Genomic DNA, 25,064 nt, shown 5'->3' on the forward strand with positions numbered 1-25,064 from the left:
CAGCCTCAGAGTGTGAAGCTGTGATCTCTAAGCTGTGGCTAATGGAATAAATCAGTAACTTGATGGCACCACAGGACACCGCACATGGGGCATGCAGGCTCCTGTTGTGAGCTCTAGGCACAAAGGGAGGGGAAAAAAAAAATTAAAACAAAAAACCCAAACCAAACAAAAAAAATACTGTGAACATCCTTGTGAATTCAGGCAGCTGCTACGGCCAAGGAGGGGATGAACCGGCTACAGGGCCCCGCGGTGGGACCACCAGCAGGGGGCGACCGCCGCCGCCGCAACCCGCATCCCAGACCCGCATCCCGGGATCGCCGCCGCCCCGCGCCCAGCCCAGCCCATCCCCACCTCCCCCGCACTTGTCACAGGCCAGCATCCAGCTTCGCAGAGTTGCACGCCGCTCTGCAGTCCTGCCACCCCTCCACTCAGCACCCCTGCGGCCTTGGATCCAGCCCACACACAGCCCTCCAGCCCAACATTTCCCTGTGCCCACCACCCAGCAGCCTCATATCTCCCCAGGTCGGTGTCCCAGCAGTCGCACAACCAAGAACACTAGACGATCTGCACCCAAATGTCCATTTTTGTAGCCCTGCAGACACCCAGCCTAACACCCAGCGCCAGATGCCTGCATTTCAGCATCCCCACATCCCAGCATCGTGCAGCCCTACAGCCCGGGAGTCCAGCAATCCCTACCACCCATCCACCCAGCCCATCATCCAGTGCCACATCCAAGTTGCGCAGCAGCCCCAAAGCTGCACAGCTCTGCAGCTCAGCCTCCTGGCAGCCCCACAGCCAGCAGCTCAGCCCAAGCAGCTCAGCAGCCCAGCCTCGGGCACAGAGCAAGTGCATCTGGCACAGTGCTGCTGCTTCGGGTCTAGGCTTTTTTGTGGTTTCTGCCCTCAGGGGCAATGACAACTGTGATTGTGGAGATGGTTGTAGTTATACTAGGGCTTTTTTTTCCTGAGGCTCTGCTATGAACTGTATTGGCAGAGGTGCTATTTCATTCCTGGGAGCTGGAAAAACCTCTCCAGTGTTAGCTTGCCACAGCCTGAGGAGGCAGCTTTACATGTGTGCAGGATGCAGCCAGCGTCACTGGTGCACTCCTGGTCCCACTGCTCTGCAGGGCTGGAGGCAGGAATGCTACGTGGGGAAAGGCAAACAGCAGCTGCCTCTGCAACTTCTTGGCTCCAATGCTGCAGCTGGTACTTCACTGTGAGCTTTGCCTCCATCAGGAACAGTCCCTCCCTATGCACAGTAACAGATTTTTCTGCAGGATTTTAGCATTAGAAATGAATGCTGGAAAACCTGGTGCTTTTGTTATGCTGGGACATTTATCCTGCCAGCTGTGAATCAACGTGATTGCACCTCTGCAAATGGAAAATTCAATAAACATATGCAGAAAAATTACTGTCTCACAGTTTTTGTCTATTCCTCTCCACTTTGTTGTCCTGCTGAACGTCATGCTAGCAACTCCTTACAGGAGGGTATAGTCTGATGGAGCACTCCTCACCTGGCTGACTTACAGCAGAGTCTTGCTATTATAACTGAAGCCATAGCACAGGTGTGCTGCTCCTCTGTAAACATATTCCAAAGGCACATGTGGCCTGTCTTAGCTGGAACTTCTTTCTACTTTTTATTCAAGCACAAAATATCTGGTTATTATTTTCAGCTGAGAGCAGGTGCTTGAAATGGAAAAAGTCTCTCAAGTCAGAAAATGGGATCAAAAATGAAGCCATGGAAAATATTTGCAAGCAAACAATAGAAATGCAGTTTGAGTCAATGGAAATACTTAATTTCAGAGCTTTCAAGATTTTTTTTTTTAAGTAACACTTAAAAGTATAATTATTTACATTGTAGAAGACATTTGGATAAAGAAAATATTTTTTAAATGTCAATAATGAAAAAAAGTGATGCTTTGATATTCATAATTTTTTTCCTTACTATTTTTATTTGAGAAATGTACTGGTCGTGTTTCTTTTGTAGCTCTCACGAGAAGAACAATAGTTTTGAGGAATCAGTATTTTTTAATTAGAAAACATTTTACTGAAAACTCCTATCTGGAAAAAAGCTGGAAATAGTTAGTGCGAAAGTCTAACAGGAACCTTTTATTTCCAGATGTGTTGTTCTGCTTCCCCTTGGTATGACAGAGGTACTTAAAATTAAAGTTCAAAGATGCCGCACCGGTGGAACTAACTACATATTTCCTGACATTTGTGCCTGTCAGCACAGGGGTGGTTAGGCTGCTATTTATAAATCCGAACTTAATTCACTCTCATACCAAAGGGAGCAATCAAAACCCCAAAGAGAAATCAGGGCCAGAGGCTTTTTCCTAACTTACTTCTGGCTGCGTTGTGTTTGGAAGAAAGATACACATAGCAAACACAGTCCAATCCCAGCCCTCCTCTGCTGAGTCAGAGTCAGCTCCTTAGGTCTTATGGATCTCAGGTCATAAAGACAGGATGGTCTTGTGGCTTAGGACATGGACTGTGAGTCAGAATAGTTTATTCATGAAAAAAGAATGCTCCTTTCGTTTATTAGCACATTATTATCTAAATGGCCTAAGCAAATTGCCACTAGAAAGTTTCAGCTGTAGGCATTTTAAAGATGAATAGGGTAAAAAAAGAGAAGTCCAATTGACATTTGATCATTTCTGCAGCAACATTGCATTTATTCATAACTAGCTGTCCTGTTAGGAAAAGGACAAGCACCAGGGTAAATACCAGAAATATTCAGATTTGTGTTTCAGTCTACCTAAAGTCCCATTGATTAAGCTGGGAATGTTGATTAAAGACATCAAGCTGTGACCCCCAGCAATTCATTCAGGTTACTCCTGCTGCTCAGCAAGGCTTGAGTTAAATTGGAAAGCAGGATAGAGCGTCAGTGAGTTTATCAGCTCTGAGCAGTGTGTTTCTATGCAGATAACCTGCAAGTACCTCTCTGCTCAGCCCCAGAGTCTTAAGGGGGAATCAAAAGGTTGTCTGTCTGGTGGTGGGAGATATTAGAGTCCTTCCAAAAAAAAAAAAAAAAAATCTAAAAACTAATCCTGCTTTACACCAATCCTCTGGACATCAGTCATTCAGTCTATATAGTTAATGATCAGTTGGTGGGTTAATAGCCAAACTTGAAGTCAAGGGTTATTAAAGCTTAAAAAAAATTAACCACTCAGTGGCTGTAGTCAAAGAAAATATTCAGTTATTTTTTGATGGTTACTTCTCCCTCTAGGCTGCCATGGAGACTGACAAGGGATATTTTAACTTGTCAAGAAAATAGCACCATAGCAACAAAAGCCTGAGAAGCCCATCAGTTTGGTGTACAGGATCTGTTTTGCATACTGGGCCTTTGATCTTTAAGAGTATTTAGCATCGCCATTTTTTTATGAGTGTGGTGAGAAGGTGAAATAGGTCCCTTGTTTAAGTAGGACAATTTCTTATTGTCACTCAGCTTTTGAAGGACAAGCCATGCAGAAGGGCTCCAGTCAGGGGAGAGAGGCCCTGAACACAAGAACATTTACGCTTCGGTTAACAGGGAAGCAAGCTGCATGGGGGTTTGCAGAATCCAGTTCTCAGTGCATCAGGAAAAAAATGATGTTTTTATTTCTGCATCTTCAATTTGTGTTCCCGCAGTTTAGTGACAAAAGAAATTTTAATTATTTGAACTACAAAAGCTAATGCAGTAAAGGTAAAGATAGGTCTTTTCCTTTCTGCTTCGTACTACGGCAACAAGATTGTTGGGCAAACTTTGACTGTGTAACCTGTGGTGCCACTAGCTGCTGTGGAAAGTAGAAGGAATTCAGACCAATTTTGAGGTTAGTAGGTGAGTCTGCCACTCTAGCAGGGAAGGAAAGAGGAGTCACTGCAAACGAAGTAGAGACTTCCAATGAGACCAGAGATGGTGTGATATAGGTAAATGATATAACATAGCTAAGAACAACTGCTTCCAAACACAAAACTGTAAGAGGCAAGAGTCATTTCTTGTTTCTGTGATCTATCTCTGATAGAAAGCAATCTAGCATCCATGACAAAGAGCACTTAACAGCATCTAGCTGTATATCTGACAGGTCTTGACTATTCATTTCGCAGGCTTTTGAGCAGCAGCCGGCAGCATGAGATGGGCCGGGCTTTGCTCTGAACCCAACACCAGTTTGTACCTCACCCACAGAGATGAACAGTCCCCTGGGACAGTGCCTGGCACTGGGCAGTTGGTCACACTCACACAGGGAAGGGACCCAAAACAGCTCCCATAAGGTTATCCAGTCCTACGGTTTATAGGCTGCACTTCAGGGACAGACCAACGATTCATAGGACAAGAGGAGGTGGTCAGTGAAGTGAATGGAGAAAAAGTGAATGGAACAGGTACATCTGCTTCCACACATGTAAACAAATATTACAGTAAGAGAGCAAGAACACTGAAATGCATCCTAGCCTTTGTCTAGTTTCCTTTCTGTTGTCAGTGAAAATCACCACGGAGCCATAGCACTTGACAGCCTTTGGATTGTTTTCCAAAAGTATGGTTGGAAGAGCAACTGTCAGGAAACACCACTGCACCCCAGCTGCCTAGAAACAAAATCAGCTGTCCCTAACCATTCCTGACAGCCCTGGGTGTCTTACCTTTCTGGAGATGCCTCAGTCCCTGGAGGCAACTGCAATATGCAATTGTCCACAACATTGTCTTGCTATCTGTATTGAGCTTTCTGTGCTGCAGTTTGAGCTCACTACGTATTTCTTTATTTACCTCCACATGCCATGGAGAACGGATTATTCCCTTTCTCTTTGATGAGGCAAAACCAAACATCATTCAGCTCCCTGTTGTTCATACCACCCTCTCGTGGGCACAGCCCATCCTTCCCCCACCTCGCTGCCTGCCAGTGAGCCAGCCATGAGCAATGTACCCCAGAGCAGCCCAGGAGCAGCACTCTCCTCAGCTTTCCTTTTCTTGGTTTTATTTAGTGCTGTCTTCCCAACCTTAACCACCTGCTGGATTTGCCTCTAGTTCTGAGTCCTTTTCCAGCACTAATTCCTACCCCTGAGCTGTGTTTCCTTAGGAGCAGCCAAAGCACATTCCTGTATCCTCTGCGCCTGCTTTGCTCCTTTGCTGCCCTTCAGTGGGGCTTCCCTTCCTTCACAAAAGACAGCTCTCAAACCTGTGGGGACTGCACCATACATACACATACACACATGCAACCAGCTCTGCACTAACCAAGGCTCAAGATAACCCAAAACATGAGAACAACAACCAAAAAGAAAGAGTCTTGTGTACAGTCAGTACCTGGAGCTAAACAGAGATATTCTACTCTGCATATTTTTTTTTGTTAATTGTTGCTCTGGACATTTTTGTTTTATCAGATGGAGAAGGACACTCGAGAGCTAACTAATTTGTCTCTTGTCAATGGCTCTTTGTTTTCTTTTAGTTTTTTCCCCCTTACTTTTTCTCTAGCCCTATAATCATTTCTTTGTTCCCTTCAGTAAGCTGGCCACTCAGAGCATTACATCCCTGTCTTAAACCTGGCTGTATTATGTTTATAACAGCAACAGCATGATCCGCTGGGATGGCAGTGATACACGGCCACCAAGGCTCCCTCTGCTAGGCACTGCACAAAAAAAATCTCACTGTCTGAATCAACCAAACCCAGCTCCACAGTGACCAGGAGAAAAGAGATGGAAACCCAGAGGAGAAAGCACCTTTTTCTACTAAAACCAATGAAACACTTTGGACTTTTCCCTCACAGGCACTTTATTGTCCTTGCTAAAGGCAAACTCTCTGTCTGTACAAGTGCAGGCTAGCAGCAAGGTACTAATAAATTAATAAAGTAGAGGTAGGGCACAGGCCCAGGCAGTTGCCCATGCAATTAAATGGTTGGCACTGCCCTTGCATGAGTTTGCTGCCAATGCCCAGGCATATTTCAGGAGCTGGAGTGGTTCTCGGCAGGTGGTTTGGGCACAGTTCTCCTGCTCTGGGGGGACAGGAGTACATCCCTTTGGGAATGGCAGGGCATGCCAATGGGTCTTGGAGGTGGAAAACATTCCTTGGCCCATCTTATTAATTTGTGTGGCTGTAGACTTGGTGTCTCAGCACTGCACAGCTTTTAATGGATTAGCTCATCCCAACATCCCTGTGGGGCAGGGAAGTGCTGATAAGCCCCTGGGTCTGAGAGGAAAAATAAACTCATGGAAATGCTGAAAGGACTACATGGCTCCAGAGAAGTCTTTCAGTCCCTCAGCCTTCTTGTTTCTCAACCTCCTGCCCCAGCCCCAGGGCTTGAAGCCCCTCGGGCAGGTGAAGATGAGCCAGCCACGAAGATGTGCCCCTGGCCTGGTGGGGATGCTGAGCTGCCCAGGACCACATGGGGTGAGACAGGGGCCATCTCCTTTGAGCCCTGCAGCTGAGAGGAAACCCAGCCTGCTGAGGCTGGACAGTTAAACATGCACTGGGCAAGCCTGGTCCAGACAACAGGATCAGGCTTGCACTTAACTTGACCCTTAGGGACTTGCAGAAGCTTAGGCAGGGATGCGGCTCCTCCACCCCATATGCTTTGACTTACTGGGATGTACAAGGCCTCAGGGTCTCTCAGAGGCCACATGACAAATCCATATGGATGGTTTGTGCAGAGAAAATTGGTGGGGTCAGGAAGAGTGGAAGGTGCTCGGTGCTTTACAGACACATTGCCTGAAGTTCCCCTGCTGAGAAAAACAGAAAGCAGTTGAGCATCATGAATTTTCCGTTTTCTATTTTTGCCATTAATTTTCCCCATACCTGTGTTCTGAGGGAGATGATCAGTTATTCAGCTACTGGGTCATCTGTCTCTGTTCCTAGACCATGTCCACCACTATGATGTCAGGGACTGCAACTAGAGAGCATCTGTGTTCATTAATTATGCATTATATGAAAATGCATGGGTTTATCAACAATCATATTTTGAAGGTTTTTTTTATAAGCAACACCATTATTTTGATACCCGAAGTCACAACCAGACCTTTTGACAGAGTACCCTCAGAATTCCAGGGCTAGCTCCCAGGCACAAGGTTAAAGTCCCTGCAAAGCCATGCACATGTGGGTGTGAGGATTTGTGGCAGGAGGAGAAAGTGTTGGGAGCCACAGCTCCCCACCAGCACGTGATGGATGGCCCTGCCCCAAGACACCCAGATGCAGTGAGCCCACCTCTGGCCATAACCCAGCTAGAGGCCAGCTGAAGGTTTCACAGGGCAGGGGTGGATCCAGAGGACATAAGGATCCAGCTTGTGAGGCTTTATCTGTGTTTATCCCAGTTCACCTCTTACTGACACCTGCACACCTCCTATGGGGTGGAAATATTTGTGCTTTTCCCTGCTCCAGGGTGCTGACAGCAGAGGTGCAGTGAGGGCCCTTTACCTTCTCAGGGTGGTGCTGCAAAACAGGGAGGAGGAGGCGAAACCTACTCATGGCCCTACCTTAGTTATTATTATTCTGCTTGCTGAGTCTTCTCCTCACTCAGTACTGCCTCTGGTAGGAAAGGTGCTTTTCTTGCATATAATTGTTTAAAAGCAAAAGGGAAACTCAGCAAAATGAAAAGCAACACCACCAGCACAAAAAAAAAATCCACACAAGAAACCTGGGCCTCAGTCACCTTTCTGTTAATTAGCCTTAAAGAAAACAATAAAACCAGAAAGCAAAGAAAAAGCCTATGAAGGTAATTGGGCTGGGCTGCTGTAGAAGCAAGAACTGTGGGAAACAGGGAGATGGCTGCAGACAGCATCACCTTGCAGAAACTCCAGATTTCTGAGGTCTGCCTCTCCCACAAGTCCTGTTTTGTGGCAAATCAGACTAGATGGGGTGATTATGACAGCTGTGCTTTAGATTGGTTTAAGGAGTTGTACTTTCCCGACTGCCTTTGGAGCACAACAGCAGTGGCAGGCAGATTCCTGCCAGCACAGCTCAGCTAAATCTACCAAAACAAGCAATCAGCCAGCCTTCTGGAAGAACTTGCTGGGTGATTTTTGATAGTTGTTTGTTTTCAGTGACAGGTTTCCTAGGAAAACAGTAGCATTTTAAAACCTACATGTACAGCCAAGAAAGCTTGTGGACTTTTCCCTCCTCCTCTCCAGCAAATACTTTGCTGCCTCTTTTACAATGCCATTTCTATTGACGTAAAGTGAAGATAAGAAATGTTTACCCACACTGCCTTGCTCAGTTTTCCATGTGTAGCTTCTGGCTGATTTGCCATGTGCCCCTGCTGAGGTCTCAATCCATTTTCGACTGAAAGCATCTGGGTTCTTGCTTGGCTTATCACGCCGACACAGCTGGCAACCTATTAATCTCCTCTTCCCGATGCCTTTACTTCAGTGGGAAAGCTCTGGTGCTTTTTAGTGGCTTGTATTTGCAGCTAACAGAGGCTGGTGCTCAAAGCCCCTAGGGCACTTCTCCACAAAAACCCTTCTCTTGAACTACCGAAGCTGAAAGAGGTTCAGCATTTTTGTCCTTCTTGCTCTAACACTCTCCGTCAAAGATATGGAGATCCATAAAGCAGATGGAGAAGCAGGTTCAAAGACAGGATCACATTATCTACCAGTAATGCTTTACCCTTATTCACATTTTTAGTCTAAGGACTTGCAGACACCTACAAAGTACTTTCTCAAACGCCGATAAACTGAGGCTCAGTTTTCACTCAGCAGAAGTTTCCCTGTTGAGCCACGTTTTCAGGCACATAAATTCCCATTTAAGAGAGGACACTAGTCTGTCAAGGTTATCCAGCAAAGGAGCCCTTGGAACCTCATTCTGCTCAGAAAATTAGTTTTAAACTAGGCTAGTGAAAACATTGCTATGTGATAGTAAACCATTGCCTTTCAGAGCCATGCTGGTGGTACTGTTCTGGCAACTTTTTCTTTCAAAATCCAGCTCAAATGGACTAGAATGGCAACTTCCTGCACCCAGCCTTGTATGCTAGTGAAGGACTCCCAAGTAGAGACAGGATGCCTGAAAGAGAAAAAATCTCTTACATTTAATTGTGGCTGGCTTCTGATTTATGTATACCTATTACGGCTGAAAAGTGCTAGCCTGAAAACCTGAGAATCGAAGGTTTTCATCCTTGTCCCTGAGAAGAAAAACATAATGCCTGCATAACTGCTTTCCAATATCCCAAACCTGCTCACAGTTCTCTATCGAAGCAGATTTCTGGTGGGGTAGAGCAGAGCATGCTGAGAAGTGCCTGCTCCTCCCCAGCTGTGGCTGGCAGCACCAGGCAGGTGGGACTGACTTGGCACTGAGCTGGCCCAGATAAGTTGGGGATCAGGGAGGCACCTGGGAGCCTCCACATACAACCACCTGAGCCAGGATGGTGCTGATTTGGATGGCAGCGTTTGCTCTGCACTAAGTGCATCGTGGTCTTTAGTTTCCTGCCTTATGTTAACCATGCAGTACAGAAAAAGCCATGGCTTTCCCTCTCTGCTAAGCTGCCCCGGAGCCAGCTGTGGATGCTTTCCTGAGATGCCTGCCCTCAAAGTCGGGCAGTTATCACAGAAGACCACCCTGTTCACTTTCAATAAAACTGACACTTGGGCTGGCTTGTTCCAAGCCTTTTAATCCCCACCAAGGAGATCCTAGCAACCGCTTTCAGAAAAGATCTTTAAATGTGGAAAGGGAAAAAGCTTTTCAGCAGTAGCCGTGGGGTTCTTCCAAGTTTGATACCAAGAGGAAGTGGCAGGCTCCAAAAGAGATAACACTAGGACCAATTGTTGTTTTTCAGACTTAAAGAGTAACCAGCTAAAAATGCATGGGACAAACTGTCCACAAAAGCAGATCAGCACAGATCTCTTGGCTAGGCCAAGCTTCACTGGGGAGGCTGGGTGCAGAGGCAAGCCTGGGAGCATTGCTGGCAGAGCAGACAGGTCTCTCTGTTCCCCTCACCTCCCAGCACTGTTAACAAAAGTGAGGTCTCCCATTAGGAAGCTAGGATTTTGACAGCTGTTTTGAGAGTCCACCTTTGGAACTGGTGGGGTTATGGCAGCTAGTAAAACTAGTAAGGGAATTCACACATGCATTGATAGGTGGTCTAGTAAAGAGCACCCGTGCTGCAGAAACCATGCCAGCTTTGAGTGCTAGCTGCTCTGCTCCAGCTCCTCAGTGATGTGTGTCCAAACTGGGCTGTCGTTTCTCTTCTCAGCTCTCTCCTCTGTCACACACCAGTCCCACCAGTGTGCAGCACATTGTCCAACATGTTTTCTTCTCCTCCCATTTAGTCCTTGGATTTCCTCCCTCTCTCCAGATTGTCTGTAAACAGGGGCTCCTGTGGCAGAAATAGCACGGCAGGTTATAAATCCTAGTGAAAAGAAGAGCAGTGAAATGCAATATACCACAGGGCAGGGGCAGTTCCTTCATTCAGACGTTTGTCAAAACTGGTAACTTTGTTATTTTTCTTACCAAGACATTTATCTGCCACCACCTAGACCTTACCCAGTGTGTCTCCAGCGGTGCCCAGGTGACCTGCTGGGGCGACTGCTTGGTCCCTGCTCAGAGTCAGCACGGAGAGCCCTGGGAAGAGCTCCCACCTCTGGTGCACTCAGAGGAGTGTGGGGCAGTCCTAGGGCAATGAGGGGCTTACAGGAGAAGCTGGCAAATTGGTGACTGTCACACAAAATCAGGACATGCAGTGCTTCTCAGCACCTGACCCCAGATCAGCCAAAAAGGATTTTGAAAGCGAGATAAAGGGCTCACCTCCCACTGTGGTTTCCCTGCAGAGGCACGGCAGATAGGAGGTTAGGGTTAATTTGTTTTCTGAATTAAATAGGAATTTGGGAGGCTTGAAGCAATTGTGCTTTGTTTTGGTTTTGTGGGGTTTTCCCCATGTTTATCTCAACAATTGGTTTTGCCTGTGAGTTTTTGATAGCCTCTTCTCAATCAAAACTTAGCTGGCAGGGTGGTGAGAGCTTATTGTTTTAGTAATGTGTGCCACTTACTGATCCCTTTTGCCAGGTAGTGAAAACTTCCCTGAAATCTATACTTTGGGCATGAAAATGTTATTAAAAAAGCCCTGGCAAAATACAATTTTTTAAAACTACAGATCAAATATATAATAAAAGCAGCAGTATCTTGTAGTTCTCTAGCCCTTTTCCCTCACAGTTCTCAAAGAACAGCCTCAAAGACACTTCTCTAGAGACAGAGCACTCCTTTGTATAAATTGCCCCTTCTTTCCCAGGTTTCTGTCCTTTCCCTGCTCTCTCCCTCCCTCCTTTTCCTTCCCCTTTCTTTTCTCACCACCTCACATGCCACTGACCCACTCCACCAAGTCACCAGGATCCTGATTTTTGGAAAATGAAGGGGTGCATCAGAGATGGTGTTTTTTTTCCAGACCTCAGGGTTGCTCTTCTCATTAAAGAATAGGATCTTGGTGACAGCCGCGCAGATCAGGCCATACCCTTCCCTGGAACAAGCAGCAGTGCATCACGTCATGCTCAGAGCGTGCTGCCTCACTCCCTCGCCTCTTTCAGTGTCAGGCTTTTCAAGTTTCTGCAAGAAAAGAAAAAAGAAAGCTTTCATTCTACGAGGCCAGTATCCAGTTCATAGTTTTTGTATCACAGGGAAAATGATAAGACAGGGTATAACAATGACCTACTTCACATCCTGATAAAATAATTTCCTCTCTCTGTAATTTTCCTTGAAGAATAATATTTGACTAACACAAGCACGTAGGATAGAGGAACAGCGTTTCTGTGAACTGGCTGATAATGTGTCAAATTCAGCCCTGAGACAGACAACTGCCACCCTGTTGACCTATGTGGAATTAAGCCTATTTATCCCCCAGATTAGAGCTCTGAAAACAATTGGGTTCAAACCTGTAAGATGTGTGCATGTGATAGGGTTGAGGCCAAAAGCTTGGGAACAGGGGCTATCTGTTACAGCATCCCTCCATCAATGCACCCTCAGCCCACCGCCACCACGGCAGCCTGGGAGCTGCTCTGACTTGCTGCTGTGGTGTAAAAGGTCCCCCCCTTTGCAAAACAACTGGTTAGCTCATCCTTTTACACAAAAGGCTACAGTACTGGGTAGGGTACATTACAGTATAGGGCAACCATGCAGCTCTGAATTCACTCACACCCCCCTGCCCGAGCACAGAAACAATGCAGGCTGTTATAGTTCACTTGCTGGAGCCTACTTAGCTCAATGCATTGGCTGTATTTGTCTGCTGAAGGTGTTTAAAAATGTACATGTGGCATTTTTCGCTTGCAACATTGCATGAAGGGCTTTCTCACACCATCTTTCGATGCCGTTCAAATGGATTGTCGCCCAGTGCATATCGCCCGCCCTCTCATTTCCCACCTACAGCATTTTTCCTTGTGGTTGTGCATCTTTTCTCTTAATGAGTTCTCAGTGTCTCAGACAGGACATGAATTCGCCATTTGCCACTGCAGATAAGAGGTGACATTGCTCGTGCCTCCCTGTGTCCTCAGTTGTGCCATATTCCGGCATGGTGTCAGAGACTGCAGTACACCTACTCACCTTCTCTTCACCAAAAATAGACAAAATGGACCAAGGGGGCAAAAATCCATCGGCTTCCACGACTTCAGCAAGATATATTGCCCAAGATGGCCAAAGCCAACTAGTAAACAGTATTCACTATACTTACTGTCAACGTATTTACTGTGTGCTGACTTCCAGCTATTCCATAGGCTATTCCAACAAGGTAGATGATTTATGGGATGCCACTAAGAGTAAAATGTAGTTAAAATGTAATTATGGTACTCCTTTTATTTCTTTCCTTGAATAAATGTGGTATGAACCTCGTCTGGTCTGTTGAGTTTTCTCCAATTTCTTGTTCCCCGAGGTGGAAAGTTCCCCTGGATTTCTAGAGATAGAAAACTACCAACTGCTGGGCTCTAACAGGAGAAGGGTACAAGCATGTTGGCACAGAGATGGAGACTCCTCATGACAGCTCTGCTCCTCAGGCACAAGGGGCCTTTCTATCAAAGCTAATGTGTGTGGGAGACAACTTTCTTGGGTGCTGCTCAGTGGGAACTACAGTCTTAAAAGCTGTACCTCTTCCCATTGTACGTGTCTTTCATTAGCATTACCTTGTCTTGTGTAGAGATGCACCTATACATACACTTGCAGAACCATGCAGAATAAGGAGGAGATACTGGGCTGCAAATGTGGTTCTTGCCCCTGCACAGAGGAGTAGGGAGGAAATGCACCAGAAATAATAGCATCCAGCCTCCATGCACCATGTAGTTCTCCAGAAATGAGTGAAGATACTGTTCCTTGTCTTGTGCAGATCCTTGCTACCTTCAGAGTTTCACTAAAAAGTGATTTGTTTTCAATTTAGAAGAAGGGACACAAGTCTGTGCCATTCATCCACTTTCCTTTTGCCTCCATTGAAGGAGAAGAAGGACCTGTAACAATTTATGGTACAGGGATTGGTACCTGATTTTGGTCAGGGATGTGACTGTCGCCTGTACCACGCTTATACTAAGCTGCGTGGTTCACTGTTGAAACAGCATCACTGCTCAAGCTGTTACCACACTACAGGTAGCTCTGAGCTCCCTCACCATTACAGCAGAGCAGCCATGCAGAATCTTCTCATGCCTTTCAGTGGAACACCTGCTGGGCTGAAGGTGCCTAATACTGAATTAAACACTGTAATTTTGCAGCCAGATGGCCATGGAGCACACTTGCCTTTAAGGCTCTGCTATGAGGGAGGAGCCCCAGGAACAAGCGTGGCAACAGGCTGCCCTGGTGGTAACCTTTCAAACAGCTGCAGCTGTTTGAAAGCGAACCTGCATCTGCACACATAATGTTTTCCCCTTTCCCAACAAGAATAAGCTATATTAGCATTATCCTGGCACAACTGCATCCATACTCTGGGGAGTTAGCTGCAATAGTATTGTTAAAGCAATTCAGCTTTTCTAAGTAGACAAGCTATAATTACACTAAATAAAAATAGAATGCTTTTGTTCTAACCTCAGCATCCCCACGAGGACTTGCACCAAAATAACCAAAGGTATGAATTAAGCCATTTCTGTTATTTTAGTATATGCCTGAGCGCAGGCACTGCAATCCTTCTACCTGTCACTCCTGGCAGACCTCAGCTGTCTGGGTGATCTCCTCACCCTCAGGCTTCATCACAGAGGGATAAAAGTGTGAAAGCACCCAATGGGGAAAAGCTTCTTGGTTGTAGACGGGTGCACTGTGATGACTCTCTGGGGCTAATGTCATATGTGGTAGCACCATTTTTGTTAATTTAGGGGAATGTAATTCTGTAGGACTACAGTGTCCCATGAGAGGGTCAATGACCCCTATGGGTCTTGAGTATGAGGATCACACTGAGTCCCTGTGCTCTGCTGGCTGCTGTGCTCCATCCCTGCCCAGCTGTGCTCCTTGCAGGGAGTGGGTGCTACTGCCCTGGTGCGTGGCTCCAGGGCAATGTTCCTTCCCCACACCTTCAATTGCATGCACAGGGCATCCAACCTGGGGTCTTCCCAGCTGCCTTCATCCATGGAGAACCTTGGGTCTGGCCCTGCTTTGGAATGCCCAAAACGTCCAAGTGCACAAGTGCCACAACCCTATGGAGAGCCACAGTGACGCTTCCAGTGGAAGAAGCCAGGGCACTCAGGAAAACAAGATCAGCTGTACAGAGCAATTACTTCCATGAGGCATGAGCCTTTGCAGAGCCTTCAGTGGTCAGACCACACAGCTCCAGCTTTCACTGAAGCTGGAAGATGACATCCCCACAGGCCTGACACTTCCAGCTCCCCCACTTACCCTGAGACAGACAGATGGGGCATGATGGGCAGAGGTAGCATGTGCTGCAGTACTAAACCAGCTGCCTCACACAGGCTTCCATTTCAGTGAGGGAAACAGTAGGGCGCAGTGGGAACTCAGATGCTGAAAATGGTAAACTGAAATCCCCACCCTGCCATAGACTTATCAGCACTAATTTGGGTAAGTTGTCTAAGACATCCGCGCTGGATGCCTGCCAAGGGAGGTATCCCAGATACTCCAGGTGGCACGGTTCATGTACAGTGCACGGTTTGTACAGTGCTGCTAAGGTTCCCAGAAGAAATGTGTTAATAACTTTCCCAATTTAGGGCAGAGCCAAGCCATTCATCAGCCTTTCATTTCCAGTGTTCGACTGCAAAACCTCCCACGGCCAACTTATTTCAACGGTGCTAAAAATGAAGCGCCCCTTTCCCACGGCACGCGGCCCATGTTATCGTTCCACACGCGCGCGGGTGGGAGCTCACGGAGCAAACACGCCGAGAGCACCCCGCCGCAACCGCACGGCTCTCTCGCCCTGCTAAGTGCGATCCGCTCCGCCCCTGCGGGAGAGGGGCGCAGGCAGCTGGGGCCCAGACCCGCACCGAGGAGCCTCCGGGGCTCCGGTGAAGCCCCCGTGCCGCGGCGAAGCGCTGCCGAGGCGGGCGGTGCCCCAGAGCGCCGCGGTTGGGACGCGCCCTCCCTGCAGGACGGCCCCTCACGGCCGCACCGCCGGGGCCCGCGGGGCGAGCGGCACCGCCCCCGCCGCCAAACCAGCCAATGGCGCCTCCCGGCTGGGCGAGCGGGCCAATGAGAGGCGAGGCCGCGCGGCAGTGGCCCGCCCCCTGGGCGCTCCCGCGGCCGTCGGGGCGGGCGGCGCGGGGCGCTGCGGCGCCGCCTGGCGGGCCGTGCCGGGCTGTGCCGTGCCGGGCCGGGCCGGGCCGAGCGGCGCCGGCCCCTCCCCGCAGCGCCGCGCTATGTCACGCGGCGGCGCGGGGCCGGCCGCCGGGACTCGGGAGCGCGGCGCGAGGCGGTAGCAGCGCCACCGGGAGCCGCCGCCTGCGCCGGGAGCCGCCGCTGCCGCCCGCGCCCGGGGACAGACAGCCGGCGCCGGGGCTGGCTTCGCGGCGGTCGCGCCGCTCCTGCCGGCCCGCCGGGGCCCTGCACCGTCCGCCCGCCGCCACCGCCGCCGCGCCTCGCCGCCCCCCGGCCGGCGGCCCCGGGCAGCGCGCCGCCCCCGGTCCGCGGGGCTCTGCGTGGCCGCGCGGATGCCGCCGCAGCAGGAGGGCGAGGCGGGGTACATCAGCAAGCCGGTGCCGCCGGGCGGCTGCGAGGTGCCGCCGGTGCCCCCGCGGAGGGTGCGCAGCGGGCGGGCGGCCGCGGCGCTGGGAGCGGCGCTGGGCGGCCGCTGCCGGGCGGCGGGGTCCGGGGCCGCGGCCGTGGCCGGAACCGGGGCCGGAGCGGGGTCGGAACCGCGGCGCAGCATCAAGTGCGTGCTGGTGGGGGACGGCGCGGTGGGCAAGACAAGCCTGGTGGTGAGCTACACCACCAACGGGTACCCCACCGAGTACATCCCCACCGCCTTCGACAACTTCTCCGGTAAGTGACCGGGGCGGCCGCGGGGACCGAGGCGGCGGGAGGGGCGGCGGGGAACGCGTCCCGGTCGTGCCTCTCCCGGGGCCGTGGCTGGGCTGCTGGGAGGGGGTGATGTCCAGCTTCGGTGATTTCTTTATTTATTTGTGGGTAGCAGGAACCTGCCCGGGCAGGACCGGAGCTTGTCAGGCTGTCATCGCAGGCAGCAGCAGCACCAGCCAGTCGCCGGTGTAACGGAGCCGGGCTGGCAGCGAGTGTCGTGCCTGGCGGTGCGGCCAGAGCCGAGCTTTAATTGGGAACTCTCCGCTGTAAAGCTTAGCTCTCTCGGGCGTATCGGAAGCGCTTAAAGATCAGGTTAAATACCTTCTCTAGCCCGTGCAAAGGGGGAGGTTCTGGGGTTTCTCTGTGGTTCAGCGGGGTCTTTTTGTGTCCTGGGCGTGCTGAAGGTGTACGAGGGGGAGAATAAACTAAACCCTTGTAGCAGAATAAGACTCTGGACTGCTGGGCTAGCTCTTGGCGCTGCTGGCGGAGAGCTGGTACCGTCACCGCCTACATCATCTCTTGTAGTGAAATGAATCGGAAAGCCCTGAAGGGCTTGTGTGTGCCCAAGCGTTAGCGACAAACTCCCTTCCAGCTCTGCTAAGTTGTTGAATCTAAACTAATTGAAGAAAAGGCTATGAGAGCTGATTTTTTAATTTTTCTATAATGTAAAACGTGCAAACTTGGACTCACCTCAGTTTTCCCTTCCCTCCTTTCTCTCCAAAGCTGTTGTGTCTGTCGATGGCAAGCCGGTGAGACTTCAGCTCTGTGACACAGCTGGTCAGGTCAGTGGAGCTACTTATTTGATTTCAGTGACAGCGGGAGGGGAGAAGTTGTTGCGCAAAGTAGTCCTGCAAATGACTTCATGGATTTGAAAGTATTCCCGGTGTTTGATCATCTTATTATCCGCTATCATTTTCATTGCTGCTTAACGCCCTGCTTTGTCCGGTGTCTGTTGAAGGGAGGGGGGACATACTGTGCCTCTGTGTAGGGGCTGGCCACAGGCTGCTGCTCTGCTGGCTCAACCTGCTGCTGTGTTTAGCCTGACTAGAAAGGCTGAACATATTGGGGATTCAACGGCCACCTGGTTTTCTCTTTGAGCAGTTGTCACTTTGAGCAGTTGTCTTTATTTTTGCTTAATAACTGTGTTTAAGAATCAGGGTGTTTAGGATGTACGCATGCAAAGCATCCACAGCTTTAGCTGTCCAGAGATAGATTGTGATTTTGAAGGGACAGAGGCTGAAAGGAGAAAAAAGTCCTGTTGGGTATTGTCCGTGGAGACTTCCTATTTGCCATTCTCACCCTCTTAAAAAGTGATGCTGCCGTGAAGCTGAGGTTTGCTGTAATCTGAGAGCTGAAGAGATGAGGGTAGCTAATGTCTCTCATCTCCTAGTTTGCCTGATACATAAAAAGAGCCCATTTCTTACTGCCTTATATTTTCTGCAAGTCCATGGCTTGTACCACCCTGAGCAGAGTGCAACACTGCTTGCAAGGGGTCGAGGCTGGATAACCAAAAGTTGGCAAAAATATTTTGCTACCTCGCTGTAATTTGAAGGCAGCGGGAGTTAGGATGCTGCGCAGCTTTGTGGACCTAGGTCTATAGCTTCACCAAAACCACGCTGGAAAATCTCAGTGGCCTTAACATACAAACCCATTTAGATGAGTAATAATTGAGTGTCCTACTTAGGAAACAGGTTTGAAGGACTATGCAGTCCTCGACAGCAGTATAGGACTCCCATGCACCCTACAAACCAGTGCCAAAATCCTACAAATAGCATTCTGCATGTACCAATAAAAAGTCAAACAGAAAAACTGTCCCCTAATTTCATGTCCTACTGAAGAGGCAGGATCGTTGGTTCTGGGTGTTCATATGCAGAGTGTGGCAGGTGAAATTGCCGTCGGGTGACAGCCTGTGGATATGCAATGCCTGTGGAAATGCAGCTGCAAGCTGCAGGAGGGATGGGCAGGCCACCCCGGCACCTCTTGCCATTAATGCTTAAGATGTTTGCTATGGCTGCCCAAGGGCAGCTGGAATGGGTAGAGTCACTGCCTTTAAAATGAAGGGATTATCTAAACTGGCAGAAGTCGTCCTGAGTAAAAGATTCCTAGGTGGATACTTTGGTGAAACTGCTGCTGGGAGATGGCTGCTGAAATCTGCAGCTAAAAGAGCACTCCAGACAGAGGGAAATTCTATTTCAGCTTCTATTTCTATTTCCTCACTAGCCCAAAGAGGAGTAGAGTCTCTGCAGGCCATGTGTCTGCCATTGAAACAGCAGGAGTGTACTTGGAATATAAAGGGCACTATTTCATCTTGGTGGAACCCTTAAGATCTGGGTTTGGCTTCCAAACCCATTGAATTTAAAATGCTTTTGAGCTTTCTCATGTAGCAAGAAGAGGCAATTATATGGCAAGGTACCTTTCTGCAAACAGCCCTGTTGTTCAGCACAGCATCTCTCAGTAAATGTGGGGGTTTTCTCGAGCCAAGCAGTGAGAGCCTCGTTTCCTCTGAGGCTTAACCTGAGAATCAAGAGAGCTAATGAAGCTTACTTTCTTGACTCATGTTTTATAAATCGCTGTCGCTCCCAGAGATACTGCTAGAAGAAATTCATTTGAGTGGAACAGGACTTCTGAGGCTTCCAAGGGTCTTTAAACTGCTTATCTTGGGCCTCCGGAGGCTTTAAAGCAAAATCTCACCTCTCAGAAATTATCATGGAACTTGAAATTCAACAGTAAACTGCTGGTACCAGAAGAGATGTTTTCAGCTCTACGTTTCTGTGCACTTTCAATTCCAAGCTTCTGAGAAAATGGTCCATTTTAATTAAAATGTCACTGCTGCTGAGGCAAATCCTACCTGTTCAGACTGCTAGTGTTACCCTGCTTTTATCCTGCTGTCAGCATAAAAGCAGCCTGCCTGGAGTTAACCCTTTCTTCTAGCTGCATTCTTCCCTGAGGATCAGGATGCCTTTGTTACCATGTTGGCTTTCTTGTGGCTAGATTTTGAAGCTGAAAAAGGGCCGTGCTTTGCTGGAGTTTGTACTAAAAGGAAAAAAAACCACAAAAACACAGAAAGGTAGTGCTGGGAGGCCTGATTGCAGTTTGTTTGATGTGGCATGGGTGGGAGGGAAAGGTAAAGCTCTTACTCTATGTAATTGGCATGTTAAGCCTGCACATTGTAAACCATTATTGCTCCCTTCAGATTTAAATCCCTGGGCACAATGGCAGGGAAATCATTCCCATATCCTGTAGGATGTTGTTAAGTAGTTACCAGTTTAAAAGCCAACTCCAGGCAAGGTACCCAGAAAGGTACCTGCTGCCACATGCCTGCTCTCTGGTGTGTCAGCAGAGCAACTTTGAGGTACATGGGTGCTCTTCATCAGAGCTGCTCACTGACTCACCCCTATAAGAGGTGGCCCCGGAGAAAGTACTCTCTCTCTTCAATTTTTGGCTTTCTGTGCTGTAACCTGCTTCCCGCAGCTTTGCTTCTTTGCTGAAGTAGGGCAGAAGGCCTTTGTACAAAGAGCAAAGGAAATATTTAAGCACTTGAAATAACCTCTGGCATGAATCAGAATATCTCAGGTACGCAGGGAAGCCACCACCTTAGTCCTGTGTGCCCAGCAGTGGCAGAGTGCCTGCTGGCTGGCAGCCATGAGACCTCAGGCTGAGTACAGGCAACTTCTGTTTGTAACACACCTTGTTGGGTACTCTGGGTGCTCATTTTGAGGTGCTTTTCGGGGGGGCAGTGGCAGGTGATCCTCAGCTTCCCCAAAGTAGGCTAGAGCTGCTCTTTCTGTGGGGTGCTAATGCAATTTTATTCCATGCAGGATGAATTTGACAAGCTCAGGCCTCTGTGCTACACCAACACGGACATCTTCTTGCTGTGCTTCAGTGTGGTGAGCCCTTCATCCTTCCAGAATGTGAGTGAGAAGTGGGTTCCTGAAATTCGATGCCACTGCCCCAAGGCACCCATTATCCTGGTTGGGACACAGTCGGACCTCCGGGAGGATGTCAAAGTCCTCATTGAGCTGGACAAGTGCAAAGAAAAGCCGGTCTCGGAGGAGGCTGCGAAGCTCTGTGCCGAGGAAATAAAAGCCACGTCCTACATCGAGTGCTCTGCTTTGACTCAGAAAAACCTCAAGGAGGTCTTTGATGCAGCCATTGTGGCTGGTATTCAGTACTCGGATACCCAGCAGCAACCAAAGAAATCCAAGTGTAGGACTCCAGACAAGATGAAAAACCTCTCCAAATCCTGGTGGAAAAAATACTGCTGTTTCGTATAGGGGTTGCAAGGACCTGAGTGCTGCTCTGAGGAAATCGAATAGAGGCTATATTAGCTGAAATCTCAATTTGTGTCATCCCGAGTGTATAGTGTAGATCTGTATGTATGTGTATATGTTGCTACTGGATATCTCAGTTGCCCTTTTGAGGGTTGCAGAAGGATTCTTAGTTGAATAATTGCTATAAATCAGGTCTGGCATCCAGTTTTGTGACTAAAACTTCCCATTAAGGAAAAAAGGCATCGTATGTCTGTGAGCATAGAAGGATTTGTCCAAAGGATTCAACTTCTTGTCTTTGTAAGGTGTATGGGATTGACTGGGAGGAGCACACACCAGAGGCCTTCACTACCAGGGCTTCGCAGGAGGAACGCACAAGTAACGGTGGAAGGATAGAGCTCTGTACATGGACGATCAAAGGGAAAAATAACACTGTGCCTCCTAACTGACATTTGTAGCTTTAAAACCCCACTCCTGCTCCCTTCTCTGTGTCTTCCCAAGCCAACACTCTTAGGGATCACTTTAAAAAGGGTATGCAAGAGGTGTAATCTATACGCAAATGCCATAGTTAAAAAGGTCAAGAGTATACCTTCAGCTTGTGGTGAGGGAACCTAATCCCTTATGGAGCTGACATCTCATTTGTCACCTCCTGACTTTGTGAAAGTCCTTTCTGTCCTCCTTCCCCTGCCTTTCCCAGGAAGCCGAGTGGAAGCCCAAGAACATGACCAAGCTTTAACTCGCTACCTCGAGCAGTGGCGATTTCCTCTGTATTTTTGCAGACTTGACGACAGTTCATCTATTTCAGTTGAAAGGAATGTAAATACTGTTGTTTGTGGGGGTTTTTTGTTTGTTTGTTTTGTTTTGTTTTTTAAGCGACGTAACAAATATCCATACAGCACCATGTGAACAGCATCTGGTTTTAAGTCTACAGTCAGGAATTTCAGGATGCCCCTCCCTGTGTTTTAAGGCTGCTAAACAAGTAACAAATCAGGCAGATTAGGATTTATAACAAACTGGACTCTAGAAACTGAGGCTGCTGCATCTTCTTCATGATGCTGTTTTCAACCAATTAGTCTTTCCATTCTAAAGGCAACAGTCACTTGTGGTTGAATCTTGTCCAAGATTATAGTTGTGAAATTGGCTGAGGCCACCCTGGAAGTATAACTAATAATTCTTTCTTTCCCAAATCAGTTCAACAGATTAACTGAAATGTGCCTAAAATGTAGCTGGGGAATCAATGTAGAGTTGAGTGTGACCCATTCTTTGAATCTGGTTTCTACTGAACTAAGCCTAACTGCAGCTGTAGCGAGTTTGAGAGACCTGAGTGATAATGCAACTCTGCAAGAATCAGTATTTAAACTTATTCTGCAGAGGACATTTGGTTTGTGCTGTTTGTCTGCCTTTTTGTGACCACAACTACTTTTTCTTTTCCCCTAGATATTTCAAGATTAGATCATATTCCTTTTTTTTCTCCTTTGGCCATAGCCTTGAAGTGACCTTTTCCTTATTCTTAAACTAAACTGCAGTGACAGAAGGCCGGAACCTTTTTTTATCAGAAATGAATCAATGCCTGATATAAGGAACTGTGGAGGCCATTTGAGTTGATAAAGCTGACCACAGTTTACCTCCTGGCCCATTAAGGAAAATAACACTGTGTGAATGGATTCTGGGCTGAATTGGCATAGGCTCCACAAGCAATATTTTTTCCTTCTCTACAGCAGAATGAGTGCAGAATGGGTAATGTTCCATTGCTGAAAACTTGAAATGGGATGGAAATCTTTACCTAGGGCCTAATTCAATAAAAATATGTTGGCTTCTGCACTGGAAGAGCCTGGAAAAAGTTTCCATAGCACAGAAGCTGGATGCGTTTAAGTTGGTTTCATCTGGTTGGTAATGGTTTAGTGTTTACTGGTCATGAAGCTAACATCTGAGCCTTTGTATTTCTTACTTAAATGCTTTTACAGAATTTCAGATATGCAGTCATACCGACATCTTGGAGAAAACCAGCCAGATTTCTCTTGGGTGCTTTGCGTGTCTGTAAAAAACAGTCTCGGTTGATCGAAAATGTGGTTTTGGGGAGCAGACAGGCTTAAATCTGAGCAGCTTCCATTTGCAAAAATAACGGAATTTATTCTACAGATTATAGTGCTTGGTATCATGCCATACTGGAAGCAGTGGGTTATATTTTATAAGCAGCCTGTTTCATAGTCTGGAGTAGCATTACTTTTAAATATAGCCAGCTGTGACTGTTTCTGAAGATGTGATTTATATACAACTTGTTATAGCCCTTTACTAGGTGTGTGTAAACTGAGGTCTAATAACTTTATGGATACTTCTCTACACGGGGCTACACAGGGTCTAGGTTTTAGAAATATTACTTTTAAAATTACCAGTATTTTATGAGCGCAAATGAGGGGGAGATGTCTCTATGTAGTTTATAATCTGATGTGCCTTATAAAAAAACCTCTCTTCTGTTTTCTAAGTGTAGGCTATATTCCAAAAGAAATATTTCATGTGAGAATGATATAAATGAGGTATTTGAAAATAAATTCTGACCTGTGTACGTGTCTGCCTCTGCTACCTGCTCAAGGAGGCTGGAGGGCAGTCCCTGGACATGCACTGTGCTGATACCCAGCAGGAAGGAGGCAACTGCACTGCTAACCTAGGACTGCACTCCCAGTGCCCCATCAAAAGGCCTCTGCTCAAAAAATACAGCCTTTTCCCTGCACTGCCCATCCCCAGTAGGCTGGGCTGGGTGGAAATGGTATGACAGCCAGCGTTCTGTCTCCCTGCCAACACAGCAGCATCTTGCTGTGGCCCTGTGAGGCATGGGCAGGCTCGTTGTGCCTGGCCCCTGAAAGTGAGGTGAGCAGCAGGAGGAGCACAGCTGGGGACAGCTGGGGGAACACCAAGACTGGTGATGTGGTCTTTTACCTGCTGCACATTGTGCCACACATGTCCTGAGGGAGTCAGAGGGCATTTTGGTAGAGCGGAGCCCATTTCCTCTTGGCACCAAGGGTCTTGTCACTCCTTCCTGGGTCCTATCCCTCATGCCAGGGCCAAGGCGTGTGAGCTTTGAGGTTTTTCATGCCCAGGACCTGAGTGGCCATGGCAGAGAGGCCTTCTGCAATTCAGTGCCACTGTGTTAGCTGAGTGGGGAGCAGCATCTAGACTCCCCAAGCGTTCCTGCAGAGACAGTGTCCTGCTCTGAAACTGCTCCGGAGAGGGAGCTTTGCTCTGGACGAAGGTTTGTAAACTTTCCCCATTGTGTCTGGTTTTCTGGGAGCTGAGAGGAACAGACATGCTCTCTGGGCTGGCATACCAGGTTACCCTCCCATCCTGCCTGTCTCTTGGGTTGTGAGGCAGATGCGTTTTCAATCATCAGAATGCACACAACCTGCACAAACTAGAGGAAGGAGATTGTTCCCTTTTCCCATTATTGGTTCCTCACTGAAGCAAAGCCTTGGCTTCTTTTCTGCTTTTTTAACTGTGATTCTGGGGACTGCCGGGAAGCTGGTTCACCTTGTTCTACCTGCAGCACAGTGACCCTGCCTGAGAACCCAACTTGCCAGCAGGCTCCTTTCTGGTAAGTACCTGGTGTTGAATCACCACTGCTGTTGCTGGTGCCTTCAAAGAACCACTTCCATGGGCTTTCTGCACTGGACAGCGTGAAGTTGGGATGTACTGTCTGGGGACCGAGTCTCCCCACCTTTGCATGCTAACTTAGCAGGAAAGGAGGCTGTGCTAGCTGAGAGACCAGAACCTGCCATTGCCAAGACCTGGCAGAAAAGTTCCTCTGCTACCTGTGGGGCGTTGCTTTTCTGGCATCTGGAGATGAGGCTGATAAGGTCATTCTGAAGTAAGCCCACTGTACATAAGATTTTCCAGGAGTGCTGAAATTGCTGCTGGTTCATGATGGATGGAAGTTCCTAAGAGTGAATTTTATTTTATTTCATACATGCAAAATTTAAGTGCTCTAGGAAAAATTCAACTTTTTTTTTTTTTTTCTGGTGGAGAAAAAAGTCACCTTTACAATTTCTCCCTCTGTATTTTCTCGATTGGACATACTTCTAGGGTATGATTGAGGATTGACTAGAGGTGAGACATTGACAAATATGGCAGTTTTGGGAGAGGGTGTCTGTGAGGAAATTTCACCACATTCTTTGCTTTTGATTTTCTTTCTAGACATCAGCTACTGACCACAGAGAGGGAGAAACTGCTGCAGGAGATGGTGTTTTTGTATGACCACGAACAGCTGATCTAATGTTGCCATATGTATTATGCTTAAATACTGAACTTTGCTGAAGCACTTAAGTGCCCTTACAATTGAGCAACCATTCTGAGCTCTAGTAATTCATTTGCTCAGAGGTTTGGACAGAAGAGGTTTGGACAGACAATTTCTGCCTTTAACGTTGCCCTGGCATGCAGCAAGGTGAGGAG

At 48.0% G+C, this 25,064-nt stretch overlaps 1 protein-coding gene and 1 long non-coding RNA gene across 4 annotated transcripts in view; one reads left to right on the forward strand and one right to left on the reverse strand.

Moving 5' to 3' along the window:
• The window catches only part of LOC126639598 (uncharacterized), a 24,065-nt gene extending 6,767 nt beyond the window's left edge, over positions 1-17,298 (reverse strand). For 2 of the 3 annotated variants that reach the window (XR_007628843.1, XR_007628844.1), the window contains exons 1-3: positions 17,047-17,297; positions 11,323-11,478; positions 6,542-10,258 (exon numbers count right to left, since the gene is read on the reverse strand). This is a non-coding gene — a long non-coding RNA (uncharacterized LOC126639598). Of the gene's footprint in view, positions 1-360; positions 10,259-11,322; positions 11,479-17,046 lie in introns of those variants that run through there. The other variant, XR_007628842.1, reaches the window with a different exon arrangement.
• On the forward strand, positions 15,990-23,187 carry RHOU (ras homolog family member U). Its single transcript, XM_050314570.1, has 3 exons — positions 15,990-16,320; positions 17,080-17,138; positions 20,175-23,187. The coding sequence occupies exons 1-3, from the start codon at positions 15,990-15,992 to the stop codon at positions 20,628-20,630; spliced, it is 846 nt and encodes a 281-aa protein (XP_050170527.1). The 3' UTR covers positions 20,631-23,187.
• The last annotated feature ends 1,877 nt before the right edge of the window (positions 23,188-25,064 follow it).

This window comes from Myiozetetes cayanensis, unplaced genomic scaffold, assembly GCF_022539395.1.
Source record: "Myiozetetes cayanensis isolate MyiCay16 unplaced genomic scaffold, myiCay2020 scf2-11, whole genome shotgun sequence".
Lineage (NCBI taxonomy): Eukaryota > Metazoa > Chordata > Aves > Passeriformes > Tyrannidae > Myiozetetes > Myiozetetes cayanensis.